Here is a 27,813-nt window from a genome sequence, read left to right as displayed (position 1 = left end):
TTATCTTCCCTCCCTCAACTCCTTCTTCATCTAATATTGTGTCTCCAAGTGAGATAATCAATGTGATGGTGATGAAATATATGATGGAAGGAATGGGAGGCATGGGAGGACTGAATTCAAACTTGCCATCGAATCCAAACCTGCCGTCGAATCCAAACCTGCCGTCGAATCCAAATCTGCCGTCGAATCCAAATCTGCCGTCGAATCCAAACCTGCCGTCGAATCCAAATCTGCCGTCGAATCCAAACCTGCCTCCTATTCGAAGTAGTCCAATCCCTCAGTTTGGTGAACACGCGGATCTGTTTATTGATGAGTTCTTCAACTGGTTGATGACAGAGAGACCTCGAAGAGCAGAAGCTCTTTTAACTGCAAAGAGCATTATTCAGAATGAAGGATTTGAACTGGATCATATACGGACAATGACAAATGAGCAGGTGGTTCAGTTGAATATTGGAATGGGTATATTCTCGATAATAAGAGATGGGTTAAAGAGTCCTATCTGGCAGTCACGGTTGAAGGAGATTAAATTGTCTTTATCTGCTGTTTGTAGTGATGGCAGCAGACCTCATACTGCTTCTGCTTCTGAATTTGAAACTTAGATATTATATATCATCATAATTGAATTGCAATCTGAATCTTTCTAGATTTTACAATACTATCCTATATGAGCAGATCTGAAATATCCTCTTGCATCTTCTTCTCCCATGAAGTTCTCAACTGCATGATGCAAGAAGGCTTCAAAATCTCCATCAAACTGATTCTCTAACTGACATCTGTATCTTCTAATCCATTCTTTCAACGCGTGAAATGACTCCTCTATAGGATTATAATCAGGAGAATATGGGGGTAAGAATAAAAGTCCAATGCCAGCTTCTCTGCAGAGATCTCGCAGTGCTTGTGAACGATGAGAAGAGCAATTATCCATCACTAGGTAGTGATAACCTCGTTGGCATTTGGGCAGTATCCGGACACGTACAAACTCATTGAACCTCTCTGTATTATAGGACCCCTGATATATATCATAATCAAGATATCCATTGACACTTATCGCAGGTAAGATTGACCATCTGCGAGATCGTTTACAGGGCCTTCTAATGCGACAAGGGAATCCTCTGCTTGACCATCCATATCGTCGATCTGCAGTACGTTCATTCGCAGCACTCTCATCTAAAAATATAAGTTGATCAGGTTGATACTGAGTAACTTGAATACGCCATTCAGCTCGAAGTTCTTCGTCGCGTTGAGTGGCCACGGGTTCAACCTATATCAAATAGAACTGACGGATTAGCAGGTTCTATAAGTGACAATTGCAATAATTAATCACCTTTTTCCGTGTCAAATTCAGTTTCTTCAACAATCTAGATATCGATCGAGGGTGGATATCAACATCAAATTCATCCTTCACAAAGCAGACAGCCTCATCGCGATATGCAGTTGGATATGCCTCAAAAAAATCCTCCAAACCTGACAAGATATCCGGTGTGATCTTTGGCTTTACACCCCATGTTGAACGAGGACTTCTAGCAGTTCCAAAGCAGCGAATATTTCGTTGGATTCGATATACAGTGGCCAGATGGCACTCAATGGTCCGCGCAATCTGAGCAGGCATATAACCATCGTTTAGAAGGCGTACGATCTCATTGGTGGTAAATTCGCTGAGCTGGGGGGGCATATTGGCAGATTTGATGATAAAGGTGCGTATTTGATGATAAAGGTGCGTATTTGAATGAATTGGATGATATTTGAATGATTCTAGAGATACGTGGATATTTTGGTTATTTTTGCGGTGTTTTGCTACTACTTTTCAGGGGGTGGCAGAAAATTCTGTTTTCGCAAGCTTTACGTCCGCCACAATATTTGCTCCCGTTGACCAGACAATCATCTCGCCCCTTGAGCTCCGGATCCCATGTTTCATCGCCACAGACTGGGATTAGCATCTTGCTTTAAAAGCTAATTTCTACTCTAAAATACTCCCTGGGGCCCATTTTACCCGAGAGAGCATTTCCCGATCTCAAAAGCTTTCAGGCAGGAAGATGGGTTTCTATTTTCGGATATTCATTCGAATGTCCATCACCACCATGGCATCGTTTCTGGCCGTTTGATACATTCGTTTTTAAAGCGGAAATGTTGCTTGAGCATGAGTATGGGGAGAAAAGATCAGCCTAAGTGCTCAGATCGTCGTCTCCTCTATGTTGATGAGATAGCACATATCTCCCACTTAACGGACTATATAACCATTCAAACGCAACTGTTTTCTGCTTCTGGATTGTTGCGAAGTGCATGCCAAAGGCTTCTGGCCAGATCGGTTTTTGAAGTTGGGAAACGCCATCGTTATCCTTCATCACCACCGCAACAATGACAACCAATACAAAACCATCGCCATTGCCAACCGCATCGCTGGTCATAACGACAAATAAGCGAAAGCCCTGCATTAATGGAGAAGAAATAAAGCTGAAAAAAAAATGATTAATATATATATATTCAAAAAGGTTCACACCTCCAAGCTGTTGGCTCGGGGGTGCTACGTCCTCTTCCCTACCCTGCTCTCGCAAAGCGCGCTGGGTGGGAATCGAACAGCCGACCACTCCAGCAGTCCTAAGCGGGGGCCGGCTTTCCCCGCTAGGCCACTGGGGTCAGCTGTTCGTTGGTACTGTACACATTTCTCGGGGTTTTGAGTCAATATTTTTTAGCTATTTTGGGCAGTGCTGGGTGAATGGACGAAGGAATGCTGTTTTTGGGTAAGGAGGGCGGTTGAGTGGGCAACCTACTACGCGTGGATAGGCCAGCTGGGTATCTATCTGGATCGAAACGAAACGACTCCCTACGTTGCTACTAGGAGCCTTTGGTATGGCTGGGCCGGCCGCTGGCAGGATACTCTGTACGTATCAGTGATACTCTGGCGCGCAGGATCATGGAGCGAGAAGCACCACAGAATCCATAGATAAAGCTATCTCTGCATGGTAGCCCCCTTCCCCCTTCCCCCTTCCCCCTTCCCCCTTCCCCCTTCCCCCTTCCCCCCTTCCCCCCTTCCCCCCTTCCCCGACCCATACATATTACGGAAGGAAGAACGAAAAAGTCTATATCGAGGACGCAGGGGAACGTGTGTTTGAGCTCGTTTTTACGGGCAACACATCCTTCTGAAGTACAATTAGATATTTATCCATGTCACAACCCGTTGCAAGAGCACGGGTACAACCCGAGAGCGGTGCGAATCATTCACCATTCGCATTATCATTTCAGTGCCTAGTGATATAAGTTAAAAACACCAGACGATGGGGTGGAGAGGGAGGCAAAAACCAAGATATATAAAGAGATCGAATGGACTTTGCTGTCACACAAACGAAGTTTTGATTCGTACCATATCTCCCGGTATCCTCTTCGCCTTTTCTTGATGTTTCCAATTACCGTTCCTCTGTTTCGAAGTGCAGTGAATAGAAGGGAGATAATAATTATGTCCATGCTGAGAAAATTTATACCTTACATCGCACACTCCTCCTGCGGCTACCTACAGGAAGGGCCATTGGTAGCGTTAGAAGCAGTCATCCCCGATTTTCGACCTCTACTACATATCCAAGAAAGTATTTCAGGTATGTACTGTCCTATCGCTTTACATTTCCGTATCCAGCACCGGCACCAACTTTACCAACACCACACACACACACACACACTCTCTCTCTCACACACGAAATCACAGAAGGGAAATCCTACGCAATCTCCACGTTCACAGCACCAGTCTCACGCACAGCAGCCCTCTTCTTCTCCTCTGCATCTGACGTAAACTCCAAATGATACAGCTCGGGACAGACCGCATTCCTGCGGAAAAATATATACCTACGGATCCACCATGGCAGCACAGTGAAGAGCTGGTACGACGCATGCTTACGGGTTGGGACGGCAAAGACGTAATCGAGCTCTTCTAGCGTACGCTGCTTGGTCTCGGGCATGAAGAGGAAGATTAGTACCAGGGCTACTATGTTCATAGCCGCATAGAAGCCGAAGGCACCCTGTGGCTTGAATGCGCGTAGTAGACGGCGGAATGTAAGGGCAAGCACGGCAGCTGGTTCATGATTTCTCAGGGGTTAGCATTTCATTTTCATTTCCTTTTCCTTTTCTAGAATTCCATTTGGGACCCTGGGCTGCTTTTTGGAAAACATGATTTCTTACCCCAGAAATTGTTCGTAGCGACTGCCCAGCTCATCCCCATCTCACGATGAGAGAGGGGGAATACTTCTGCGGAATATGTGAAAGGCACTGGACCCTCTCCCGGTGAATAAAAGGCACAGAAGAGGTAAACGAAGAAGGCGATGAGGCCGATATGTGCGTTATTTTCCTCGGGGATGTAGAAACACAATCCGGCCGCTAATAGGGTCCAAAACATCTGTGGGAAAGTGAAAAGCAGCAAGCCACGCCGTCCAAAAGTGTCGATGGTCCAGACCGCCGGCCAGGCAAAGACAAAGTTGACAACACCGAATCCGAACGAGGCCAGGAGCGCCGCGATGTTGCTAGCACCTGCTTGGATAAATATCGTCGTTGAATAGAAGGAGATGATGTTGACTATGTTTGAAGTTGTTCAAGGATTAGTGTCTACACGAATGAGATGCAAGTTTGTCAGGGATATCAGGGGCACGGTCGGTTGGTTATGAAAATTGGGGACAGAAGATGGAGGTCTCTATATGGTAATATGCCTGCCAATGACTCACTTCCGCACATTTGCTGGCCAATCATTACGATACCTGGAATAGGGAAGGTCGGTTAGCATAAATATGCACGATTGACACCAATTCGCAAGTTAGGGTAAAGTAACCGGGGTTTTGTACCAGAAGCTTGCGTCGCACGACGAACACGTGGGATGGTGAACAGTTCAACGAATCGAGTAACGAAGTTATCAGTTTTCGCAAGGCCGCTTTCTTCAAGCAGAACTTGCTCTTGGACAAGCTGGGCATGGATATAGTACAGATCTCTGGCAGCCTGAAGTGGTGTGTTACGAAGTCGGAGCAACGAACTATACGCTTTCTTGTAGTTCTTCTTTTTCAGAAGCCATCTCGGGGATTCCGGGCAGAAAAAGATGCCAATAACCAGAGGGACTGCAGGAATAAAGGCTGATCCCAGTTGTAAGCGCCATGTAATATCTCCAGCGTGGACAACCGCGAGATTGGCGCTGGTTCCCATCAAAATACCAAAAGCAGTCCAGACCTGCCATGACATGACAAGGCCGCCACGCACATTCGCCGGGGTATTCTCTGCTGAAAACACTGGGACAGTAACTTCTTTCAAGCCCATTCCAATCCCCAAAAGAATACGGCAAGCAGCTAGTTCACCCCATTTTTGCGTCAGAGCAGAGCCAATCGGGGCTAGCAAACTGAAGACAGCCGCGATGAAGATGGTTCCTCGACGTCCCAAAAGATTATTGATTGGGTCACTTAGCCAACCAGCGCTGTAGAAATTGACATCGGGTAACAAAAGAAGTTAGAAACATTCAAAACAAGCTATCCGTAATCTTTTGCAGAGGGGAGGAGTGGCTTCTTACAAAATGGCAATAGAAATGTAAGGTACTGAATTTATAAACCCAACAATCCATGAATTTCTGTCGCAAACAGCCTCATTTGCCGCGCTCAGATTACACCAATCGCCGCTATCTTGGATTCCGAACTCTAGAGGGAATGACACATTTGCGCCGTTGGATCCTGGAGAGTAACTGCGTTAGCAGGAGATAACTTAATCCCTAAGTAGTAAAAATACAAAATTTGCGTACCTGTTTGATCCCATCCTTGAATGGCTGCAGCAATAGAATTGAGAATGATGGTATAGTAAAGCGCCCAAGGCAACCTCCATCGGTGGAGGACCTCGTTCCTTAAAACTTCCTTGTCCGCCTCGTCCAGTTCCTCAAGACTCTCAAAGTCACGGGGGCTCTTAGCGACGAGGGCACCCTTTTTCATGTGCGGAAGGATGTCCATAAGGTCATTTTCCCTCGCGAAATGCTCGACATCCTCCAGCAGCTTGTCTTTGGGTATGTCAGACAAAGGATTTTTGATTCTGAAAAATAAAAAGTGGTCAGCGTGACGCGTAGAAAAAGATAATTTACACGACGCGTGGAGATATAGTCAAAATACTCACTCTCCCTCGACATTTTCGGTCATCGCAACGACGCTTTGTTTGCGAGCGTGCGGATCATTGAAGACGGACCCGCGTCTTTCACTATCTTCGACAACCCTAGACAAGGCAGAGAAATCAATGGTCATTCATGTTACAAGAGCCAGCGAGAGGACGCGATTCTCTGGTTGGAGCTACATACACTGCATCACCTTCCTTCGACATGGTTGGGATGAAGAGTGAAACAATCACAAAGGCGGGTTAGTATGAAGAGCTGTGCAATTATGGGAGAGCAAGTCGATGTGAACGAGAACGGCAATTGTTTGGGGGTGCGTTCCGTATATAAGTATGGAAAGCACCAATGCATGGGCAGATCAGCGCCCGCTAGTTGCACGACGTTTTCTCAATGGCTGGGAGAGCTGGAGGGAGCATGCTGAAAGGGGCTAATTTCGTCCGTTCCCGGCGACAAGTTTACTGCGTACAAGTTTTTAACTTTTTCGAGGTTAGATGTATTTCTTGTCGGGTTTATTGTTGCGTTGCGGCCCCGGAAACCGTTTGCAAGGCTTCGAGTCAATTACTAAGAGCTGCCAGCACCGGGGCTTGACTTCGCCTCCCGTCCCATCAGCGAAGTCGAGTTTGGGATATCCTTGGGGCATATTTTCCATTTTCCACTGCAGGACTGAGCTGAAGAACTAAACCCCGCATTGCTGCTCACGAAAGAAGAAACTAGCAAGGGCAATACATGCGTCAATCATCCGCTGCCCAGGGTCCTCCTCGCCCGTCAGCACGGCTTCGATTGACGACGAGGCGATCGTGGTGCAATCCACTCGAATGATGCTGTGAGTTTCCTCACGGGCATGGGCATGTAATGTGCATCCTAGCCAAATCGTCACTTAGGAAATGTCAATATGCAATATGCTATGATACTCGTGAGGTTGAGGCCGTCAAATCAAGGCTTTGTCATGTGGGGCAAGAGTTGAACTAGGATATCCCAGCACCAGCAGCCTATTTTAGAGGAAATCTGCTCGAGTTAAATTATGCCTCGGATCAACTAACGATTAGTTCAATGGACCCAACCCGCCTCTCTTTTCGTATCCAAATTTGTGGGCTGATTTACTGAGAATAGGCATGCGAAAGTATGATTCAAAATTTTCTTCCGCCGCGCATCGAGTTTCAAATTCCTCGCATTTTGCTATCTCGTCGGCAAGGTTGCCCTCTTTATAGGCCCAGAACGTGGTGCAGGGGAGAAAATTCTCCGCCAAGCCTTAACCTGCTCACTAAAATACTGACAGGAAGCATCCCTGATTCTCTTGTTGGCCTTGATGGTGCGCTTTCCCATATATATATAAATATATATATATCTATTCTGTTTACATCTCCTACTAGAGTTCCCGGTGCGGGGAACATTGAAAGACAACATGAAAATCGGCAAAAATAAGAGATTGCCAATAGCCAATAATCAACCTGGGATCATCTCACTTCGCAAGCGCCTTAGCTAGCTACAGTTCCAGGCACCTTAAGATGCCTCCTGCCACCCGGCTTGGGCCTGTCGGGGGCTTGAAAAAACGATCGATTCGGGGACCGCCAAATGGAACGAATGCTCTGGGCAAAGGCTTGCTTAGCTTGGATCGACCCCGCCGGGCTAACTAAGCCTTGAAGGCGTTTCTGTGGCTCTGTCATAAATCAGCCAACACAACTTGGCAAACAACCTTGGCCCAGGCAAAGAGGGCTCGGGGGGGAAGTGTAACGATGCCTGTACTGATATTTTCAATATGAGTTCGAAAAATTTGTAGGCGTATAGAGTACCTGTGCGCCGCCCGCTTCAAAAAGCACTATGGAGGTACTAGCTTACTCGTTCGTGTCTGGTTCCCGGCTCGTAACTGCACTGAGGCAAAAACAGCCTGACGCTTTTCCCTTTCAAACTCGCCGAACAAGGGCAGGTACTGTTTATGCACTCGTGACAGACTGCGGATTGAATGGTAAGACCACTGGTCCACAGTCCAAAAAGCTAAGAAGAGTGGCGCTAGGTATGTTCGTTTCGACAGGGTGCGGTACAAGGCCGTTTTTGATCAATTTTTTGTCCAGCGCTAAGGAGCCAGATGCTTCTGTATTTTGCTTGTCAACTTAGGCGAGGAGTGAGTGAAATAGGAAAAAAAAAAAAAAAAAAAAAAAAAAAAAAAAAATCCCGCATTTTGATTTTTGGATTCATTTTGAGTTAGTCTAGCTCCAACTTTCAAGCAGACCTCGTGGCGCAGACCCGATGCGCAAAGACAAAGAATCTTCTGCCGTTTCTTCTAGACTCGGTTTGGTAGCTGTTATCGGAATACGTGATCACGATTGGATAAGAAACAGTGGACTGTTAAGGAGAATATCCCCGTCCCCATCTAGTGCACTGGACATGTTGTTCCGATCAACCGGACGGCGATGAGAAAATCTTCCAGAGTGTTCTCCACATTCTCCATCAACCATCACCCGTCTCATCAGCAATATTCCAGAAGGATAGAATCCATGTATCCGTGCGTCATAGGCAGGGGAACTTTCCCAAGGTTTGCTTCAGCTTCGAGAAAACATCCTCGTTGCGACGGAATATATACGGCACCGCTCCTTTCTCCCTTTCTTTACTATCCGCTCATTTGCATCAGCGCGCCCAAATAAAGATCGATATATATATTATTTTATTCATTCATTTCACAAACAAATGTCTCCTACACTTTTGCTCTGGGAATTTCCTACAGACACATAATCACACAGCAAATGATGCGAAGTTCATAGATTTATTTACGAACAAGGCTCGTGAGTGGGCTGAGCATTTCTCCGTCGTTAATCTCTTCCCAAGACGGAGCACTGTACAATTAAGCTTGTTCCATTTTTTCCCGCCCTCAAGTTCCTCCAATTCTTTGACCCTAGATACTCTTCCGCTCACCCCACATTTGGCCCCTTAAATTCCCCGCAAACTTTATTATTTTTTCCTTTCATTCTGCCACGCCTTACTATCGTCAGAAACGAAAGTTTATCCAGGGTGGAAGGGAAAGGTTCGTGACCTTAGTCATTTGCCTGGGTTGAAACGACGACGCATGCGGCTAAATGTAGGGTTAAAACCAACGCTTGAAATCTCCATGTAGTCGGTTGGATGAGAGGTGAATATGGAAATATGAGAAGGCAATTTTTTCCATTCGACTTCAGATCACGCGACCAGGTCATTCCTGCCCGGTTGCGTCTAATAAATACCAATAGATGGCTCAACCAAGGTTTTTGACTTTCTTTTTTTGTTATGTCAAGGGAATCAAGGATCTGTCCTGATGATCCTCCGAGAAACGTGAAGCCGTCCATGGTTAGACATCGTACTAGTATCCACGGAAGCTCTAGGTCTCCCTGCTCCACGACATTCTGTTTGTCTTCCTTGAAGCCGAATTGGCGCAATGCAATGCAAACATTCGAAAGGGATATTTCGTCGTCGAAGAACAGTCGACGGGGATAGCGTTCGCAGTACAAACGACAGTTAAGGGCATATATATTGGGAGAGAGAACTGACGACCGGGTGTAGAACCACGGCTCATCACAGGACAAATATACAGGGTGCTCATGCCAGTATCATTTGGAAAAGTCGAGGTGGCCTATGGAATATCCAAGAATGAGCAGTCGCGGAGGAAATGGCAGCGTGGGAAATCGTCCAGCTCCACGAGAGGCACGAGAACAGTCCGCGATGGGCTTTCCTTGGCGGAATCTTTGGGGGAAACATCCGCCAATCACATCTCGCGAGCGCTGGCATCCGTACTAGCACTGTTGCCAGGACAACCATCGGCGCTTGTTTACCCGCATCGATTTTGCATGACGAGACGCAGCCCCATCGATCTCCAGATTAGCGGGAATGTTGCTTTTCCCCGACAAGATCTCACGATATGCTATGTTTTAAGAATCTGTAATTTTCTTTTCCGGGTTTTCCAATCTTATTTTATTTTATTTTATTTTATTTTTTGGAGGGTTTCTGTTCCCTGCATTGCTTTGTTCACACAGGCAGAAACGGCTTTCCATTGTGTCCTCTTAATATCTGAGACGACTGCGTTGTCTTTCAACAGGACAAAGGGCCGGATAACTGCGACCAACGCGCCAACCCGGCCTCCTTAATGGAGACCCTCCTAGCCCACTCCTTTGACTACTTGTCATCTTATGACCAAGGTAAAATTCGCAAAGGGCTCCGGCAAGTCGAAGGGCTCCTGGCGCAAATATGCCTGTCGAGATCCAAAGTCACTGCTGCAGACAAGCGCCGGTCAGCAATGCCATTGGGCGCGAATGGCATAACTCTGGCAACTGCGAAACCTCTGAGTGAATTGAGTGGAGATCCTGCGTTCCGAGAATTCTTTAAGCTACAAGAGGGTTTCCAATGGAACGGTAAGCTCCCGCCGGCAAATTGTCTAATTCTCAGTCATCAACAGTGGCGGAAGGAAATAGTAATTAGCTAACATATGTAAAACAACTTCACCAGTCGCTATGCGCCTGATATCTTGTCTCGAGCACCTTCTCGGACGCGGCAGCAATGGCACAAATGACCGCCTCATCATTTCAACCCTGGATCTAATCCAAGGAACCCTCCTCCTCCACCCACCCTCCCGCTCCCTCTTCGCCCGTGAAATATACATGAATCTTCTCCTAGACCTTCTCGAACCCGCCAATTGCCCTGCCATCCAATCCTCTACCCTCTTAACCCTCGTAACAGCCCTCCTCGATAACCCTGCCAACACCCGCACCTTCGAAGCCCTCGACGGCCTTCTCACGGTAACCTCACTATTCAAAATGCGCACCACATCGCGCGAGGTAAAGCTCAAACTTGTCGAATTCCTTTACTTCTACCTCATGCCTGAAACGCCTTCGATTCCCTCTGCGAATTCGGCGAGTGCGCCAAATACAGCTATCCTCGGCCTCGGCCTGCATCGGAGTCCGAGTAAGCTTGCTGGTGCGTTCTCGCGAAGTTTTCATGGGGCCGGGGATGGGGGAAGAGATGCGCGTGGAAGTGACACGAAGACGACAGAGGAGAAACAAGTGTTGTTGGGGAAGTATTTGAGTAATGTCGAGGATTTGGTTGAGGATTTGAAGGAGTCGGCTCCTTTTGAAGGCACAGTTTATTAGTCTCCTCATGTTTTGTTCTCTCTCTCTCTCTTCCTCCATTTTTTTTTTTTTCGAAATGATATGTAAGGCATGCTTCGATGTTCCTTGTCATATGTTTCTCTGATAGCAATATTTTGCGCCTGTTGGGCTTTTTCCGGAAATTTCCCCGTTTCCGTTCCTCTGTGTTTTGTTTTCAGCATGCGTCTTTCCTGTATTTCCATATGTCATGCTTTGCCCCAGCGCCACGTGCTTTGCAGTCTGCATGGCGTTTGTGGCGATTCTCCCTTATTGTTTTCTCTCTTCTCGCTGTCTTCTTCAAAATTTCTTCCTTTTTCTCCAGCCAAGAAGATTCAACAGCATTGTTTGTCCGTATATGTTATTACCTTCCCTCCCTTTTACTGTACTACTACCCGGCCGTGTCTTCCAGCTACATTTACCCTTCATTATTCTCACTTGGAGCTGAAGATGGGGAGGTGAAAAACATTACATTTTTGGACGGTCAATAGAGGCAATGTATGCTTGCATTGGAAACCGATCGGCCTATTTCCTCCTCGTGCTGCACTCATTGTATGTAATTATAATCGCTACAAATTTTTTAAACGATTCAATCAGTTGTATCTCGTTTAAAAAAAAAAAAAAATCTCGAAAACTTTGAATTTCTGAGAATTTATATAAAACATTCGGTTGATTAGTTTCAATTTAAAAAATGACCATTTTTCTTAATCGATCCAGGGTAAATATTGAGTTGATACAGCAGTTAATAGTTCTTATAATCTCAAATAATATGAATTTGAGAAAGATTATTTACCTAGCCTATCAAGATAAGACGCGGCAGTAACCCTAATCTGATAATTTGCAATTTAATATAGAATTTAAAGTGGTTGAGTGCAGCCGATGGATATTTATTAGAGTCTGGTATACCTAAGCGGAGATGCTGGATCGTCCCTGAATATATCTATGCATTGGGTTATTCGATTGGTGGATATTTTATTGATCTATATGGATCTTTATGAAAAATGAAGGTTCTTGTTCGGGCATCGGGTTCACAGCCCTACTTGTGAGCTTCCGAATTTAAACCTTTATTTTACCCCGTTTGCTCGGGGGGAGGGGCCGGGGAAGTGGTGGGAGATAGCAAAATGCGCCACTAAGGACAACTTGAATATGAAAGCATACCTGTTCTAAACTTTTCTCGATATTCTCCCTCTTAAATGAGCTTAATTATTTGAATTAGAAACTGCTGACTACTGCCTCTTTTCGCCACTAGTTATATAAAATTATGAATTGAAAGGTTATATCAAATAACTCCATCTTCCTCTTGTCCAATCTCTTAACTTTTTAATAAGGTATGAACTTGCATAATTGCCCCAAGTTAGAATTTCAAAGGTTGTTTTATCCACGGTTACTTTCTACTATATTTTTGTCGCCAACGCGATAAAGTTAATCTCTTAGGTATAGTTATATGCTATTCTATGTAAGGTGAGTGTTCTAGAAAACATTCATGAGATTTATTAGTAACTATAATTCGTTTTCATAGGTTGAAATTTCAATTATAAATAAACCCTTCGGACTTCTATCTGATCAGATTACAGGTGATTGGTGAGTAGTCAATAAATGGCATTTTTTAATCAATACTTTAATTCAAAAAATAATCGATTATACTAGTATTCTATATTTCTATTGTAACAAAGCCGCCTTTTGATAAATGGTTATGAAGTATTTTGCGGCAAAGATACTTAGTCTTGGTAGTCTGGTTCTCCTTGCGATGGCTTATACAATTGTAATATAATGTATTTTCCTTTTCCCATTCTTCCTATGATATAGTCTAATTTGGATTAACATTATTTTTCTGGAAAATAGCAGATGGGCTCGGATGTGTCTGAAACGGTCAAAAAGGTAAAATATGATCTCAATGGAGTACTACATGTTGATGCTGAAGGCGTTTTACGATCCTATGATCAAGAGGGCAATGTTATTGACTATAGAAGACTGGATTCTAATACCTTGAATAACATTGCTCAATTATACGCGGAAGAGAACAGCAATAAACTGATTGATCTTTGGAGCAATGTTGATAGTTCTTTAATTGATGAAGAGCAGGTGTGGGCTCCACCGAGTCATCTCATGCCGCCTTCTGTGTCAGAGGCAGATGCTGCTGAACAACTTCAATCAGCAAATCCCAAAGTTTTTCCACGCTGGTGGAATTACTGTAATCAGTACCGCTGTACTGAAAACTGGGAATGTCCTCGTCAAGATCCTATTTGTATTCGCTGTGTCCGTAGTGGAAACTTCACTGCTGGGATGTGTTTTGATGTATAATAGTTCTTATTATTGCAATTGTTGAAACGATGGAATTTCTAAATATTGACGCAAATACTGAATATGAAAAGAACATATGAATTGACTATGATAACTCTGACAATTACATGATAAAAAGGCAGTATTTACAGTTAAGGGAATGCTCGATTATATGAGCGAGGCAGTGCTCAGGTTTTAAGAATCAAGAGGTGATATAAAATCTCCGATATACAATATATTACGAGATATTTCGACACAATGCCATCGCTCTTTTGGATTGAATAATTCCAAGCAAGAGCAGATGGTGTGGTAAGTGGTTCACGACATGATAATGTCATGGCTCGCCACATCCTCGTTAACCTGATCACATGGTATAGTCCACTGTCAAAGCTGTCAATTAAATTACTCAGAGTTTAACTTCTTATATTCATACAACAAGAACAAGAATGAGGGAAAATAAACTTATTTTAGCTGCTTTGGCTGTCAAAAATCAAGGATTAACTCAGATAATAGCTGCTTTTCTATATGCTATTTCTCAAACAAGTTTAAGCGATCATATTACTAGCTATATGAACAAAAGACTCGACAAGACTTGCACCTCCGCATTGATGTCTAGGACTAAAAGCCAATCTGTTAGATAAGGGGTTTAAATAGAGTTCAATATCATGTGATCACACTAACCAGCAACGAGTATGCGGCTATGATGTCATGATGCGGGCCGGCAAGGGCGCCAAGGTGTGGAGATCTACAGCGGCTGGGCTAGCAAATTCCTAGTCAAATAGCTACTTCGTACGATTACCTCAGAAGCACTTCATTGTGCTTCCCTGTCGTGGCTAATCTTTTTCAGCAAGATATTTTTTTCGCTGAAAATCACAGGTTGCGTAACTGATCGCAATATGCCTGGGCTTTTTGGAGATTGCTTCCTTTTGTTCATGTTCCAGCGTATTCCATTCTAACGCGAGATCCTTGCTTGCAATTCCCTCCATGACGAGGAGGTACCTTTATTGTCCGTGTAATCCTCATACATTGCATAAACTTGAGGTACGCGAATCGTAGTAGTTTGCTTGGGAAAATAACATATTTTCTCCTTCCACAAAATGCTACCCAAGGTCATATTTGACGGCAAAATGCTGGCCAACTGCGACTATTTTGCGAGGCATCTGGTCACTGAAAACATGAGGAGGATTTACAACTCTCCCCGGTTGGCAGGAATTGAGGGAGGTCAGCTAGTCTCGCACTGTGGGTAATAGCGATTGACGACATGGTGAAAAGTAAATGGTGTGAAGAGACGGCAGTACATAATGAATTTGAACATGGGTGAAAGTCCAAGCATGCGTCAAATCGCGGCTCCAACCCCCCGGCACACAATCACAGCCCAACTTAGATATTTAGAAACCAAACCTCTGCACTTTATTATATATTCTAACTGCCTTAGGTAGATAGAACATAATTAACTACGAGGTGTGATGGGCCATTATTCTAACTGCCACTTTGCGTTTACAAAAACCGACAAGCCCGAATCTGTTCTCTGTTCGACTTATCTAAGTTTGTTCAACCTTTCTTGAAGCATCTTTCTGGAACGCCTCCAATCTCCCGAAACTGTGGTTGGTTACCTAAAGCTAACCAATAAACTTTGGAATAATCATGCTCATTTCTTAATTACTTCAGATATCATCCACGGATGGATAGATCCCTATCCTGATAGGCTGGAAAGCTTGATCCATTAAGGAAGAAGGAGACTAGCTACTGTGCGAGAGGGCAACGAAGACAACCACAACGCAATGAGTCAGCTCCCACGTTAGTGAATATTCACTTTGGTTAATGGTGACCTGACTCTCTGTCCATTTCTTCCTTTCCCTTTCCCTTTTCTTCCCCCTCCCCTTCAACAACTTGAAGGCTTTCCGACTCTATCAGCCCACACCACAACCAAATGATTTCTTTCCAAATCTCTATCATCATCAACAACGAACATGGCTACAGTTACCGTTTCCAGAAGAGCAGCGAACAGAAGCACTGAAGATTGTTATGCTTCTCCGGCAGTGCTACCCCTTGGACCTTCCACAACCTCTCAAACCCATCATCTGGCTCCCAAAAGGCAGAAAAGATCATCCGGATCTAGTTCTGATTCAGATGAAACAATAAACGGCATAAGAGTTGAAGATTTCCGTGTAGGGGGCCCATACCTCTGTGTCCTTCCGGCCAAGAATTTCACCACATCTCAGCAACATCCAGCCACCACAAAGTGGAATTCCCAGTTTGAATGGGATATAATCAATCTGCTAAACCGTCACTCAGTCCACTGCAAGTCTCTGAACCTTGTAGACAGACGATCTGCCAAATACGAGGACAGTGGAGAAACAGAAACTGTAGTGGTTTCGGCCACCAGAACCAACCAAGATAGGTCATGGCTGGATGCTTGCCTTGAAATCCGCGCCTTCTTTCAGTTTCATGGCTTGCCTACCCTCAACATCGAGATTATTGATGAACGCGCAAGCATGGAAAAATACACCTTTCCTGTATTTGAAAATGACAAAATCTATTCCAAGTGGAATGACTTATCTTCACAAATTTGTCAACTTATTGGGATGGAAGGTTGGCTATCTTTGGAGTGTTTTCGGAGAGGTACAAATTTAGACCGCCAAAACAACCCTCCAACCATTATTTTAACTATCCCAATGGATTCAACAAAAGCCTGGAAGGCCGAGCGAGATCAGATTACTTCTTTGCTAGATGCTGAAGGCCTGGAGGAGGTAGCAGTCGAAGTTCTAAGAAGCTACGTTTGGCGAGCGACTGATGTGGACCTCGTTGTCCTTCCAGATAATGCTTGGGAACAGAAGGCACAGCTGGGAATGAGCATCGGCCTGCATGGATCTGATATTAAAAGCTCTACTTTCGGTGGTTTTCTTCAGCTGTTGCATCCCAGTACCAAGCAGTGGCATACCTTTGGTGTGACGTGCTACCATTGCATCGAGCCAGAACAGGGGGGCAATGACTCTTCGGGGTTGTTTAAAGGTGAGAAGGCCAAAGAAATTACCCCATGCTAACCCCCATTTCGTAACAAGCTTAATCCTGTCTACATCAACTGTGTTTTGAGAAGGAACGCGTGCTAACCTATCAATAGATATCAAGAAATGGAGAGAAAAGGGCATGACCGTTAACGAGGCGACAACCGCCAATATCCGTATAGACCAACCGGCAATAAAGGACCATTTAGCAAGAATGAACATGATTGAGCAAAGAAAGGTGGATTGGATGAAATCACCACTACAGAAGCGTGTCAAAGAGGCAATGATAAACAATGAATTTATCATTCCAAGGGATGAGGCTTTCTATAAGCACTCAGAAGCTGCAATAAATCAGTCTCTTGTCATCAAAAACAAAGCTGAAAAGTTTTTTGCTACTGGAAATGCTCTTCTTGGAAGAGTTTTTGCTGCTTCTGGATATAGATCAACCCCCAATCCTGACAGAAGACAGCTAGATTGGGCTCTAATCCAAGTTGTTACACCTCGTATTGGTAGTAATAATGTAAGTAATGCCTCTTAATGAATGGTTTATGCTTTTGAGTGTTGCTAACAATCTTTAAAGGTACCACCAGTTGGTTCATATGAGGATGAGAACGGTTTCAGTGTCTTTTCAGGGGAACTTATGGGTCAACCCCCCAAAAAGAAAATTCTTCATGAATCATCTTTGTACAAAATTGGCCGTCGGACCAATTTCACCACCGGAAAATATCAATCATTACGCACTCTACATCTTGAATCATGGGAAACTGATGATAAAGGCAAGAAGCTTGTTGTTGTGACAGAGGAGGAGGCAATAGCATCCAAGAAGGGATCACTGTTCTCAGCAAAAGGAGATTCTGGGTCATTTATATTTGATGAAGAAGCAAACTTTGTAGGCCTTTTGTTTGCGGGGAATATGGATACGGGTGTGGGATACTTCACTCCTGCGACGATCCTATTTGAAGATATCAAGGCAATGACCGGGGCGCTCGACGTACGCTTACCTTTATCGTAACTGCGGAAATTTTCAAATGAATCTCGAAGCACTATTTTCTTTCTTTCTTTCTTTCTTTCTTTTCTCTTTTTGTTACGGATCTGGGCACAGGGTTTCTTTCTTCTTTCCTTTCCTTTCCTTTCCTCTTTTCTTCTGCTCATTTTTCATTTTTAACACTGATTTTGCTTTTGATTTCTAAATCGTTGTTCCCAGTTTGAATGTTTTCACAATAATGGCGTTTTCAAAAATCACGAGGGTGTTGGCGGTGTATTTACATCGGTGGTTAGTAACTACTAGGTCTTTGCAAGAATCAATTACGCCGCATCGCTAGCATGTCTGCTGCTTACAAGACCAATCATCTCTGAAACTCATACATGTATCTTTATATGTATTAAGAATTCTGCCTGTGCTAGAATATAGATAGTAGAACAATAAGAATGCGCACACGACTGTCGCTTGTTTTCAAGTGTCAGCTCACTTAAGCACTTTGACTCAGAATGCATAACTATAGGTACGGGCCTTAGGTAGTTACAGCAAGCGGTGCTGAGCGACTTTATATATGTAGGACTGCGAGCTAGGCTGCCAGCCAGCAAGGAAAGTTTGTTGGTAGTGGAAACAGCAGAAAGAAATATAACTTGCATGCCAGTTCGGGGTTCCAACTCTCAGACAGCTATGCAGCGTACAACAATAAATGCAGGCGTTCCCGCCCCTTTTCTTGGAAATCTAGCTATTCTTGCAAGAAACGCTTCCTTTCCACCAGAGCTTCTACTAAATAGTCTTCTTGATCGTTCTGTGTCTCTGCCTTGTCGGGCCCTTCCTGGCCCTCCCTAGCTTCTATTTACTGGTTATACACTCAAATGCTTTGGAGTACTGTGGACGGGACTGCCTGCTGCCTGGAATTGAGCTAGGAGTCCTATCGTCCTGTCCTCAAGATCATTTTTTTGCTGCTTGTGCTACAGCCATTGATGAGCTACAGAAGCGCTTGGTGGCCACGCATGGAACTTTGCCTGGCCAGATTCATTGTCGAATCCCCGATTTAAACTGAAGCGCATTAACCACCACATAACGGAGCCAGACCGAGACACTATCGAAGAAGAGGACCATGCGATCGGCCAGGCCAGGAGAACCGTGGAAAGCGGCTGCGACGATGTCGAGGAATCGGGGATGAAAGGGTGCAGCGACCGGGAATGGATTACTGAAGAGAGATGTAGGTATTTAGCAAACAATCGTCCGATGGTGGTTCCAAGGCCTCATAGATCTGCGCATTCTTAGCTTTCCTGACTTATTTCGTCCTCTCCTATCATCATCCCTCCTTCTCTCCGTCTTCCTGTCTCCTTCACGGACTGGATTTCATTTCCCCCTTATATGGAGAAAGAAAATAATAAATCATAGATAGCAAAAATTATACGTAAGCTGGGAAGCTCAGAGTTACTCGTAATACATCGGCAGTATAATGATGGATGCTCCGGCGGGGCCCCGTCCCCCCGGAGAGTGCTGCTGGCATCAATTCCCATGATCAGCGATCAACTTGGCCACTTCCAGATGCCCGCGATACTTAGCCCGATCGATGGCTGTATCGCCCAGTTCATCAACAAGGTCAGCCCTTGCACCTTTCTGGAGCAGAACGATAACTATATCTTTGTGTCCTTTCGCGGCGGCCCAATGAAGGGCAGTACCACCACTAACCATATGATTCAGTTCCACCCCCTTCTCAAGCAGAAGATGGAGCAATCCCACATGTCCAAACACAGCAGCAGTTAGAAGAGCTGTGCCTCCCCACTCATTGCGAAAGTTTGGGTTTGCTCCTTTGCAGAGCAGAATCTTGGCCACATTCTCATGCCCCTTCGAGGCAGCTTTCATGAGTGGTGTGTCACCATTGATGTCTGTGAAATCAATGTCAGCTCTATTCTGAAGCAAAGCTTGTGTTGAATTCCGATGACCATTTCCAGCAGTGAGTAGAGATGCTGTACTGGGAGTTTCAACTGTAAAATCAGCTGATCGCTTTTGGAAAAGAAGCTCAACCAGTTTCACATGTCCATTTTCGCAGGCTAACAGAAGAGCAGATCGGCTGCTCTTTCGACGGACAGCTTCTCCCTTACTCTGGAATGAGTATGTTAATGAAAGCTGTGCTGTGCTTTGCTGTCCCTTCCTACAGGCCCACAAAAGCGCTGAGCCTTCATTGAGACTGGAATTGAGCTTATAGAGGAGATCAACTATCCAGTGATAGAAAGTCCTTGATATCAAAGCAAAGGAGTAAATATCCTTTTCCGAGTCTAAATGCCACGCAATCAATCGAACGACCTCAGCACTTAGCTTTGCTAGGCCACCCATCTACAATCTGATCAGTGAACTTATCTGATGTGGTACCTTAAGATATCCTTACCTGTGGGGAAGGTCTGTCCGCCCGAAGCAAAAACCTGCAAGAGGAGAGAAGGGGAGCGATAAGGCGGTGGTGAAAGACTGTTCGAGGGCACAAGGTGAAGAGATACCTGCTAAGGGAACCTGGGGTAGATGGAAAGGTGGATGAAAATGTGACAGCATTCACGAAGAATATCCAGGCGAGAGAGTTGAGAAATGAGGAAAAAAGAACGGAGTGAAGGAAGGGCTTCTAGGACGTGTAAATGAAAAAGGATGGAAGGGAAGGCTTGGGTAGAAATGCGTGGGAGCACAGCAGATGATATATATACATGTGGCCGAGGAGGGGCGGAGGTAGGCTGGGTGCACGGGCCATAACTTGCAATAAACATGGGTTGAAGGTGGCAGAAGCTTAGGGTTGGATTGGTGATGATATCTGTGCTGCACAGCCATCGCTTTTGCCTTCTCTAACATGGATTGGCAGAAGCCTGCAGTCCGTCCCTTAAAAGCAATTACAGTAACATTTCCTACTGTATGAAGGTCGGCTTCTAAAAGTGCCACGATTGTCACTAGATCCTAAATTTTTACATGTAATTCTCACTCATTATCTTCTTACTAATCTCAAACAAAGCTCAACTATCTATTCTCTTCATACTGTGATGCACTTGTTTACTATTTCCTTATATATCTTTATTTATCTTCATTTATTCTTTCCTTTTCTTGCTATGTCCTCGCTATCACCATTTCTATGTATATGTATATATATAATATATATATATATATATATGCATGTACTTCGCACATCCTCTTTCCTCTCCCCTTCTCTTTCTCCTCTTAGTGATTAGCTACTACTGACTACACTACTATCTACTAATATTATTCCTATTACTAGGGGCAGCCTGCCCCTAGCATCCCCCTTCAGGGGGTGGGCAAACGACCCTCTAAACCCCAGGGGATGAAAGGCATCGTGAATTGCTTCAGAGGGTTGGACAGCTCAGGTACAACACTCTATATAGCAGGAGCTTCATGAAACATGCAGCTGGGCAGGGTGGAGCAAGAGTGCGATGTCATATTAATATCATCGATATGTATCATCAGTAGATATCATCAGTGGATATCGTTCATTCAAGCAGGTCAGTAGATAGATAGGTAGGCAGGTAGTCAGGTAGTAAGCTAGTATTGAGAGCTAGGTGGGTAGCTAGATGGTGATGTTTATTCTCATAGGGATTGACTGAATATCGACCAGGAAGGTTGGTTGGTAGATGGGGATGTAGATGGGCAGCTAGTGTTGAAGATCACGATCTAAGAAACTCTAATTTGAATGAAAAATTTACCCACAGTACACTGTAAAAAGATCACACAAAATCTGTACAATGTTTGGCTGGGGTGTAAATAATTTCTGGGGGAACATATCCACCCCTCAAAATATGAGTAGAATCAACCCTTCCTTCAAATATCAGAACCATTGAAAATTTTAGTCCTGGACCCATGCACGGTCACACAGCCAGTCTAGATATTCAAATATTTACTATACAGATGCCCCTGCAAAAAGTTTTGTCTCACACTAGGGATTTACAGTGAAATATTTTTACTAGTGTACTGAATGTTATGCCCACACTGCCTGGGATTTTGGCAGTGAGCTAGGGGGAAGGCTAGGGGCATGACCTCTATTTTTCCACCTGAAGAGTCCCTATTCTCTTAATTCGATGGAACAGCAATACTTAATACTGGTATCAATATTTCAGCTTAAATTCTTAGTGTGGGTCAAAACTTTTTGCAGGAGCATCTGTAGAGGGGTTGTACATTATTGTTGAAACACCCCCCCTCCCCCCCCGGCCGGGGGGGGTTTTTTTTTGTTGAGATGGCAGAACACCTTCTATAAAAAGGGTCCAGGCGAGTAGTTAACAAACTAGATGCTGATAGTGCGGAGGCACAATTAGCAGATAAAACACTAAATCAGCAGAATTGGTAGCGTGGTGAACAGAGGGCCGGGTTGCTATAGCTCTATGCATAGGCTACTGGGTCAAGAGAGCTCATTCACCATCTACACAGTAGAAGGGATGAACCAACTCAATCCAATCCCTCCAACAATAGCATCCGATCAACCTTGGCAAAACAAAAGAATGACGTTGGTCATCATCGAGATTACTCTTCCTACTTCAACGTACTCATGGAATCAACAGTGAGCAACAATCCACCTACTCTCGCACCTCTTCCTGCAACAGCAGCGGTGGATAGGCAGATTGGGAACATGGATACGATTAACACGTATGTTTGGTGGGCTGAGGAGAGGGTTTCTGTTTGGCTGCTTCCCTGCTTAATATCTTTCCTTTTCTTCGGTTTGAAGCTGTTCTCTCTATTTCCTAGTCTATAGTTGTACAGAACATACACCGCGGCCTGAAGAACAGGAAAAGACCTAATTAATATACATAATACATAAACAGACACGTGTATACCTATATTTTCCTACCCTATCACAGTAGAGGTCAAGGCCAGAAAAGCAACATTTTAGAAACTGAGGAACAATGTGTGCCGTCGTCTAATGGGCGGGTGAGTTCCGTGTTAATAACTTGCTCGACTTTGAGGCTATAGACGTGTTTTGAGAATGCAGGAAGTGTCATATCAACGTTTATCAAGGACTGGACAAAAGATGGGATTTTTGGACTCGAATATTGAGGTGAATATTCACTCGCCGAGTGATCCGTATATGGTTGGGAATATATTTGATGGTGCGGACAGGATTGGGTTTGAGATTCTAGGCGATATTAAGGAGGTACGGAATGATAACGAGTCGGCGGAGCAGTTAGGCAGGAGGGTGCGTAAGCGGAGCCAGTAGTTGGTGTGGTTTCGTGGCTGTTTTAGGAAGAAGCGGATGGCTACGCCAGTTACTGTGCAATGAACAAGGGTTGGAAGGAAGGAAGGTTAGAAGGAAAGGAGTGCAAATATGAATAGTATGATATATGTAACTCCTTTGTGTTTGGCGAGGGAGAACATTGGGGTGTCAAGCAGTTGGAGGTTGCCGGACTTCCTCATTTTACTGATTTGTTAATGTCATCATCGGGTATAGGTAACATCTAACACACGCAATATAGACAATCGAGATTGGCAACCAAACTCTAAAAATGTCTGTCTCGTATCCGTTCGCGATGTTGCACAAGATTTGAATACTTTTTGAGGCATCGTCCAATGGGGTTCCGCTTCCAATTTAGAGTGTCGTCTAGTAGTAAATGTGTATATGCAAATACACTGGCATCGAATAGGCCCGGATCCTTGCTTCCAAAAAAGTAGTTATCATTTCCTAGCAAAGAAGCCAGAGCCTCGAACGCGTTTTTGGCTTCCGCCTCGAGATCGTCCACATCTATAACGGATGATGATTTGAGGAGTTCATCTCGGGCTGCTTGTTGAAGCTGACGGGCTAATATCGTTCGAACGAGAGGATTAGATGTCGACGAGTCTATATATAGATTTCTCCCGATGGCGTTGAAATTCTGGCAGTCTAAATAAAATGTATATAACTATTTTTGGTGTCGGTTAATGTGCAAGTTTCAAACACCGTTATCAAAATATCCAGAGGATGGATTGACGTACCCAGGCATTTCGTATGTTATGATCTAGCAGAGATGTATACACATCAAACAGCATATTTAACTGCTGTTCCTCCTCAATATGGTATTGCTCAATAACCCATTTTTGGATCTTGTTTGAAGGGATTGGGCCCTTTGGGCTCGTTGGGACCGAGGTAACAGAGGAAGTTGGGATAAGGAACGGAAGAGCACCCGTTGGTGACGCATGATTATTAGAGGGCACGGTTTCGAAGGAAATCCCAACGAATTTGAGGTATGCCTGGTATAAGGTCGGTGTTATAACGTCAGTTACGCAAGTACAACGAGCGGTTGGGGGAAGGTTCAGGTTCAGGCGAGCCTCGGAGCTGGAGCTCGGACTGACCTGCCACTTTAAGCACTGCGGGTTAAACGATGGAGCACCCCGTTCTGCCGCTCTCGAGGTAGTAAATATGTACAGAGCATGGCGAGCTGAGCGGCGTGTGATACGCCGCGGTAGCTCATTTGCCGGATAGGTTATCAATGGGAATTTGTCGAAGATCTGTTTTATTGGGACAGGGACGGTGGGAAATCGGGCGGGAAAGCGCGAAGAGGTTTGGGCCTGGTGGCTAGCTGCAAGAGGATCATCCTCTGACATGATTCGAATCGCATTAACAAGGGCCAATTGAGTCCTACCAGCCGCGTTGCGTGTTCCGTGCCTGGGTTGATGATGGTTTTTCGTTTTGTGATATTTAGCTGAGGTAGAACCTTCTCAGCCACACCACTTTCTCAGCCACATATTCACATGACAATTGTCTAGTTTAGTGAGCATCAATTAAAATGTCGGAACTGAATGAAGTCCGAATATTGACCCAAATACTGAATATCGATAGATAAATTGAATTGATTATTCTAACTCCAATAATTACATGATAATCAGGAAGTATTTATAAGAAAGAGAATGCTTGAATATATGATAGAGGCAGTGCTGATATACATCAGAATAGTGATCTGGTTTTTGATAGCAAGATATTACAAGATCCTTGCTATTGCAATCGACAGAATCCTCAATATGATATATCATTTCTGACACAAAATAATGGAGCTTAAATCTTTGTACAGTACATTCATCTATTCATTTAAATACAAATCAAAATCGCTTTTAACTACTTTATCTAACTATTAAAAATCAGAGATTATGTCTGTGAAGCGCTGCAGTGTTATATAATATTCTTTGTTTTAACTGGTTAGTTAGTATAACTGTATGAGTATATTGCGAAGCACTAATATTAAAAATAAACACACTGTTGATTTAAATGATAAAGGCTACAATGCACTAAAGAAGCTACTCTTGTATAGCGAATTCCGTCTCTATATATATTTCGTCTTTACTCAAAGTTGTATGAAGTCTGTGTGCAACATCTAGGTTCTCCAGGAAGTAACTCTTGGAATAGAGTTTCATATCACGTGGATTAGTAGCCGAGGAAGTGCGCCAACTAATTTGGTTAGTCAGGCGTCGACTAGTGGAGTCGATTACATCAGCCCCCAGCCTGCGCAAGGCATCGCCACCAGCCCGCTTGGCCGCAGCTCTGAGCCCGTTGTGTCGATGTCGAGCGCCAGAAGTCAAGCTGCAGTCTAATGTCCATAGGCTTGCCAAACTGTTAGACTGCCAGAGACCTGACATCAAAGCTTCCTGCCTCTCGCTCCTCTATTCCCCCCTAACTGGCTTGTATTCTGCTGGCTCTTTGCTTTCGTGTACTATGGATGAAGACTGAATACGGATGGTATATCACATGGGTCCTCTTCTTCGACACGGGGGATATTTTGGCACCTCGCGATATCTGTCCAGTCAAAAGGAGCAGTTTCAGTGCCTCCCTGTTGGAAAACTTGCTATCATCCCTCCGAAGTGTCAGCTAATTGGCTAGCGGCAAAAAAGGAATATAGCGCTTGTACAGAAATTCCGCCTGCGCCACTAGCCGGTTGGGGCGGGGAGCCGAAAAGCGTTGTTGCTCTGTCGTTATTCTTACTCTAAAGCTATCATCTAATTGCTCTCGAGAACGTTTTGGATAGACCGAAGATTGAATCTTAAAAAACTGTCCTCAGCCGAGCGCTCTATCTTTTATGCCACTAGACGAGGAGGGAGCCAAGTGGTCGTGGTATGCTGCTTTATCTGCTACTGCTTTGCATAAGCAATTTTGATAAAGGAGAAATATGCTGACAGGAATTTCTACTCCCTTAGTGAACCATGCGTTCGGGGCCATAGATCATCAAAATGCCAACATTTCGATCGCCTGATGATGAAAGTGCCCAAGGCCGGTCGACCTCTTGCGAAATGCCCTCATCCTAAAGGCACCTGTAGTTGCCAGAAGCTATATGCGTTCATGGTCAGAATTCCGAAGGGTAAGATTCAATCGAAGTGGTTACTTTTCCAGTCGCTGTGGCTATCCTAACTCTTTTTCTTATGATGGATAGGTTCAACATGTTTATGTCGGCCCCTTTATCAAGTTCCCATGGTGGTGACAGAGGCCGGACCATCAGAACAACCGGCGTCTGTCCCTCCAGTTTCAATAGTCCCCACAATATCTGGTCGAAACCGTTCTCAAAAACGTTCACGACGCCAGAGCAGCCTCCAAACTGCTCCGGAATTAGTCACAAAGAGCTCAAGCCCGACTGACCCTACATGCAACGGGAATAATGGAGCCATGGATCATGGGGCTAACCCTACTACATCGAGTGTACAATCGCCATGCGATGAACAGTATTTGGAACCTCTCCCACGTTCAACTGAATTTCCTCTACACCAGATACCAAGCGGTGGCTTCAACCCCCATAGGGCTTATCCAACCCAGTCGCAATGTCAACCACTTACCAATAGAACAGGGGTTCAATCCTCCACCAACGGCGGGTGCTGCGGCGCTCAAACCACCAATGAATCTTCAACAAAACCGCACCAATCATCTGGTTCTTCTAAAAGCTTAAAGCTATGGCAATACGATACTACTCCTCAATTCAAGCTGGAGGAGACCTCACCTTCTGATCGACCAGTCGCGCAAAGCTCTGTCCACTTCGCACCTCATTACCGTTCGGCCAGCGAGCGCCGCCCATTTTCAACGATCGATGTCGAGAAACGTGACCACAATCAAGACAATACCCCACCAAATTTTCCACATAGGAATTCGTTTGCCAACCCCCGATTGCATGAGACCTCTTCTGTTCCTGTGACGGGCTATTCGTCACCGAATACTATGAGTCCCTATCGCTCAACAATTCATCCAATTGGTGATTTCCCTTGTTCGGGAATGAATGATTTTGGATTTCAAACGAATCACATTCCAGATGACTCTCACCCACATAACTGTGATTGTGGGGATGACTGTCAATGTTTGGGCTGTGCTTCTCATCCGTACAACAACACCACCCGACAATATATCCAGCAAATGGGCTGTATGATTACGTCTAGAGGCCCTGATCAGAATCCCGAATCAAAAGATAACGTCAGACCACCCTTTGATAACCACATGGCACATAATACACATTTTAACTACGGTCATGGTTGGCCACCAAATAACTTTCCCTTCCACCTCCCGGATTGGAACGGGTCACATCCAGGTCCATCATTCAACAATCCCAGTTCCTCTGCAGCGGCTCCAGCAGTCTATGACCCTCATCAAGATCAAGTGATGATGCAGCCCGCTGCGTATTACGAGCTAGAATACCCAGTTGGCATGTTAGACTCTTGCACAAATACCGCAGGTACCTGTCAATGTGGAGTCAATTGTAGCTGCGTTGGCTGCTTAACTCACAATGGACATGATGGAATTCCCCTTGAGCTCTCCCAACCCCAGGATAGCCAAGCAGAACGAGGCCCTGCAGCCACGGAGACCTCAAGCTCTACTCCTGATCACACTGGCCCGCCGGCAGTCTATACGAGCTCCTTCGGCTTAGCAACCCCCACTCGAAGCCCGATACCTATCACGCCGACGTCGCAACTATAGCTAGGAAGTGCAGTAATCCCCATTCAGGCGCCCTGCTCAAGTCACGCTACGTCAGCTCGGCTACCTCCACTATGCAAACGTTTTACCCAAAACTCGAAACGATAGGTCACAAGCGATATCAATGATGCCCCACTAATATCAATTGGAGATAGAGCATTGGGCTTGGACAGGGCATTTTCACTTTTGGATTGCTTTCCTTTTCCTTGCCCTCTTTTTTCTTAGATCTTTTTCTCCTTTTCCAACGCTGAAACTCATGAAGTAGATGTTGCAACTTTCTTGTTCATATGGAGCTCTCTTCTCTCTCTCTTTCTCTCTCTTCCAGTGTGTGTGTATGTGTGCGCGCGTGTGTTTTCCGTATCTCTAGTCCGCGTTGCTAGTATATATGATAGAACTGGATCGCCTTATCGCCTAATAACAAAGTAGAAAGGGGCCAACAGACG

General features: G+C 44.8%; 9 protein-coding genes across 9 annotated transcripts; 5 read left to right on the top strand and 4 right to left on the bottom strand.

The window, feature by feature from the left end:
* Positions 1-3,704: 3,704 nt before the first annotated feature.
* HCBG_05532 (sugar transporter) lies at positions 3,705-6,315 on the bottom strand (the record flags this gene model as incomplete). Its single annotated transcript, XM_045432581.1, has 8 exons — positions 3,705-4,057; positions 4,165-4,554; positions 4,701-4,733; positions 4,818-5,434; positions 5,528-5,684; positions 5,753-6,033; positions 6,115-6,210; positions 6,293-6,315. The coding sequence occupies 8 exons, from the start codon at positions 6,313-6,315 to the stop codon at positions 3,705-3,707; spliced, it is 1,950 nt and encodes a 649-aa protein (XP_045286697.1).
* Positions 6,316-6,593: 278 nt separating this feature from the next.
* On the bottom strand, positions 6,594-6,746 carry HCBG_05531 (uncharacterized protein; the record flags this gene model as incomplete). The annotated part of the gene is made up of 1 exon (XM_045432580.1): positions 6,594-6,746. The coding sequence occupies one exon, from the start codon at positions 6,744-6,746 to the stop codon at positions 6,594-6,596; it is 153 nt and encodes a 50-aa protein (XP_045286696.1).
* A 1,178-nt stretch (positions 6,747-7,924) lies between these two features.
* HCBG_05530 (uncharacterized protein) lies at positions 7,925-8,518 on the top strand (the record flags this gene model as incomplete). The annotated part of the gene is made up of 2 exons (XM_045432579.1): positions 7,925-8,117; positions 8,346-8,518. The coding sequence occupies 2 exons, from the start codon at positions 7,925-7,927 to the stop codon at positions 8,516-8,518; spliced, it is 366 nt and encodes a 121-aa protein (XP_045286695.1).
* A 1,154-nt stretch (positions 8,519-9,672) lies between these two features.
* On the top strand, positions 9,673-11,214 carry HCBG_05529 (cell division control protein; the record flags this gene model as incomplete). Its single annotated transcript, XM_045432578.1, has 3 exons — positions 9,673-9,861; positions 10,167-10,479; positions 10,574-11,214. The coding sequence occupies 3 exons, from the start codon at positions 9,673-9,675 to the stop codon at positions 11,212-11,214; spliced, it is 1,143 nt and encodes a 380-aa protein (XP_045286694.1).
* A 1,601-nt stretch (positions 11,215-12,815) lies between these two features.
* On the top strand, positions 12,816-13,531 carry HCBG_05528 (uncharacterized protein; the record flags this gene model as incomplete). The annotated part of the gene is made up of 2 exons (XM_045432577.1): positions 12,816-12,970; positions 13,051-13,531. 2 exons carry the CDS (start codon positions 12,896-12,898, stop codon positions 13,507-13,509), a joined length of 534 nt encoding a protein of 177 aa, XP_045286693.1.
* A 1,927-nt stretch (positions 13,532-15,458) lies between these two features.
* On the top strand, positions 15,459-17,524 carry HCBG_05527 (uncharacterized protein; the record flags this gene model as incomplete). Its single annotated transcript, XM_045432576.1, has 3 exons — positions 15,459-16,500; positions 16,610-17,013; positions 17,074-17,524. The coding sequence occupies 3 exons, from the start codon at positions 15,459-15,461 to the stop codon at positions 17,503-17,505; spliced, it is 1,878 nt and encodes a 625-aa protein (XP_045286692.1).
* A 977-nt stretch (positions 17,525-18,501) lies between these two features.
* HCBG_05526 (ankyrin repeat protein) lies at positions 18,502-20,215 on the bottom strand (the record flags this gene model as incomplete). Its single annotated transcript, XM_045432575.1, has 4 exons — positions 18,502-18,679; positions 19,013-19,815; positions 19,868-19,901; positions 20,172-20,215. The coding sequence occupies 4 exons, from the start codon at positions 20,213-20,215 to the stop codon at positions 18,502-18,504; spliced, it is 1,059 nt and encodes a 352-aa protein (XP_045286691.1).
* Positions 20,216-22,955: 2,740 nt separating this feature from the next.
* Positions 22,956-24,036, bottom strand: HCBG_05525 (uncharacterized protein; the record flags this gene model as incomplete). The annotated part of the gene is made up of 2 exons (XM_045432574.1): positions 22,956-23,327; positions 23,428-24,036. The coding sequence occupies 2 exons, from the start codon at positions 24,034-24,036 to the stop codon at positions 22,956-22,958; spliced, it is 981 nt and encodes a 326-aa protein (XP_045286690.1).
* Positions 24,037-25,055: 1,019 nt separating this feature from the next.
* On the top strand, positions 25,056-27,679 carry HCBG_05524 (uncharacterized protein; the record flags this gene model as incomplete). Its single annotated transcript, XM_045432573.1, has 3 exons — positions 25,056-25,534; positions 25,618-25,778; positions 25,851-27,679. The coding sequence occupies 3 exons, from the start codon at positions 25,500-25,502 to the stop codon at positions 27,371-27,373; spliced, it is 1,719 nt and encodes a 572-aa protein (XP_045286689.1).
* Between the last annotated feature and the right edge of the window lie 134 nt (positions 27,680-27,813).

Source organism: Histoplasma capsulatum, assembly GCF_000150115.1.
Source record: "Histoplasma capsulatum G186AR genomic scaffold supercont2.7, whole genome shotgun sequence".
Lineage (NCBI taxonomy): Eukaryota > Fungi > Ascomycota > Eurotiomycetes > Onygenales > Ajellomycetaceae > Histoplasma > Histoplasma capsulatum.
This window is presented reverse-complemented; position numbering and strand designations above follow the sequence as displayed.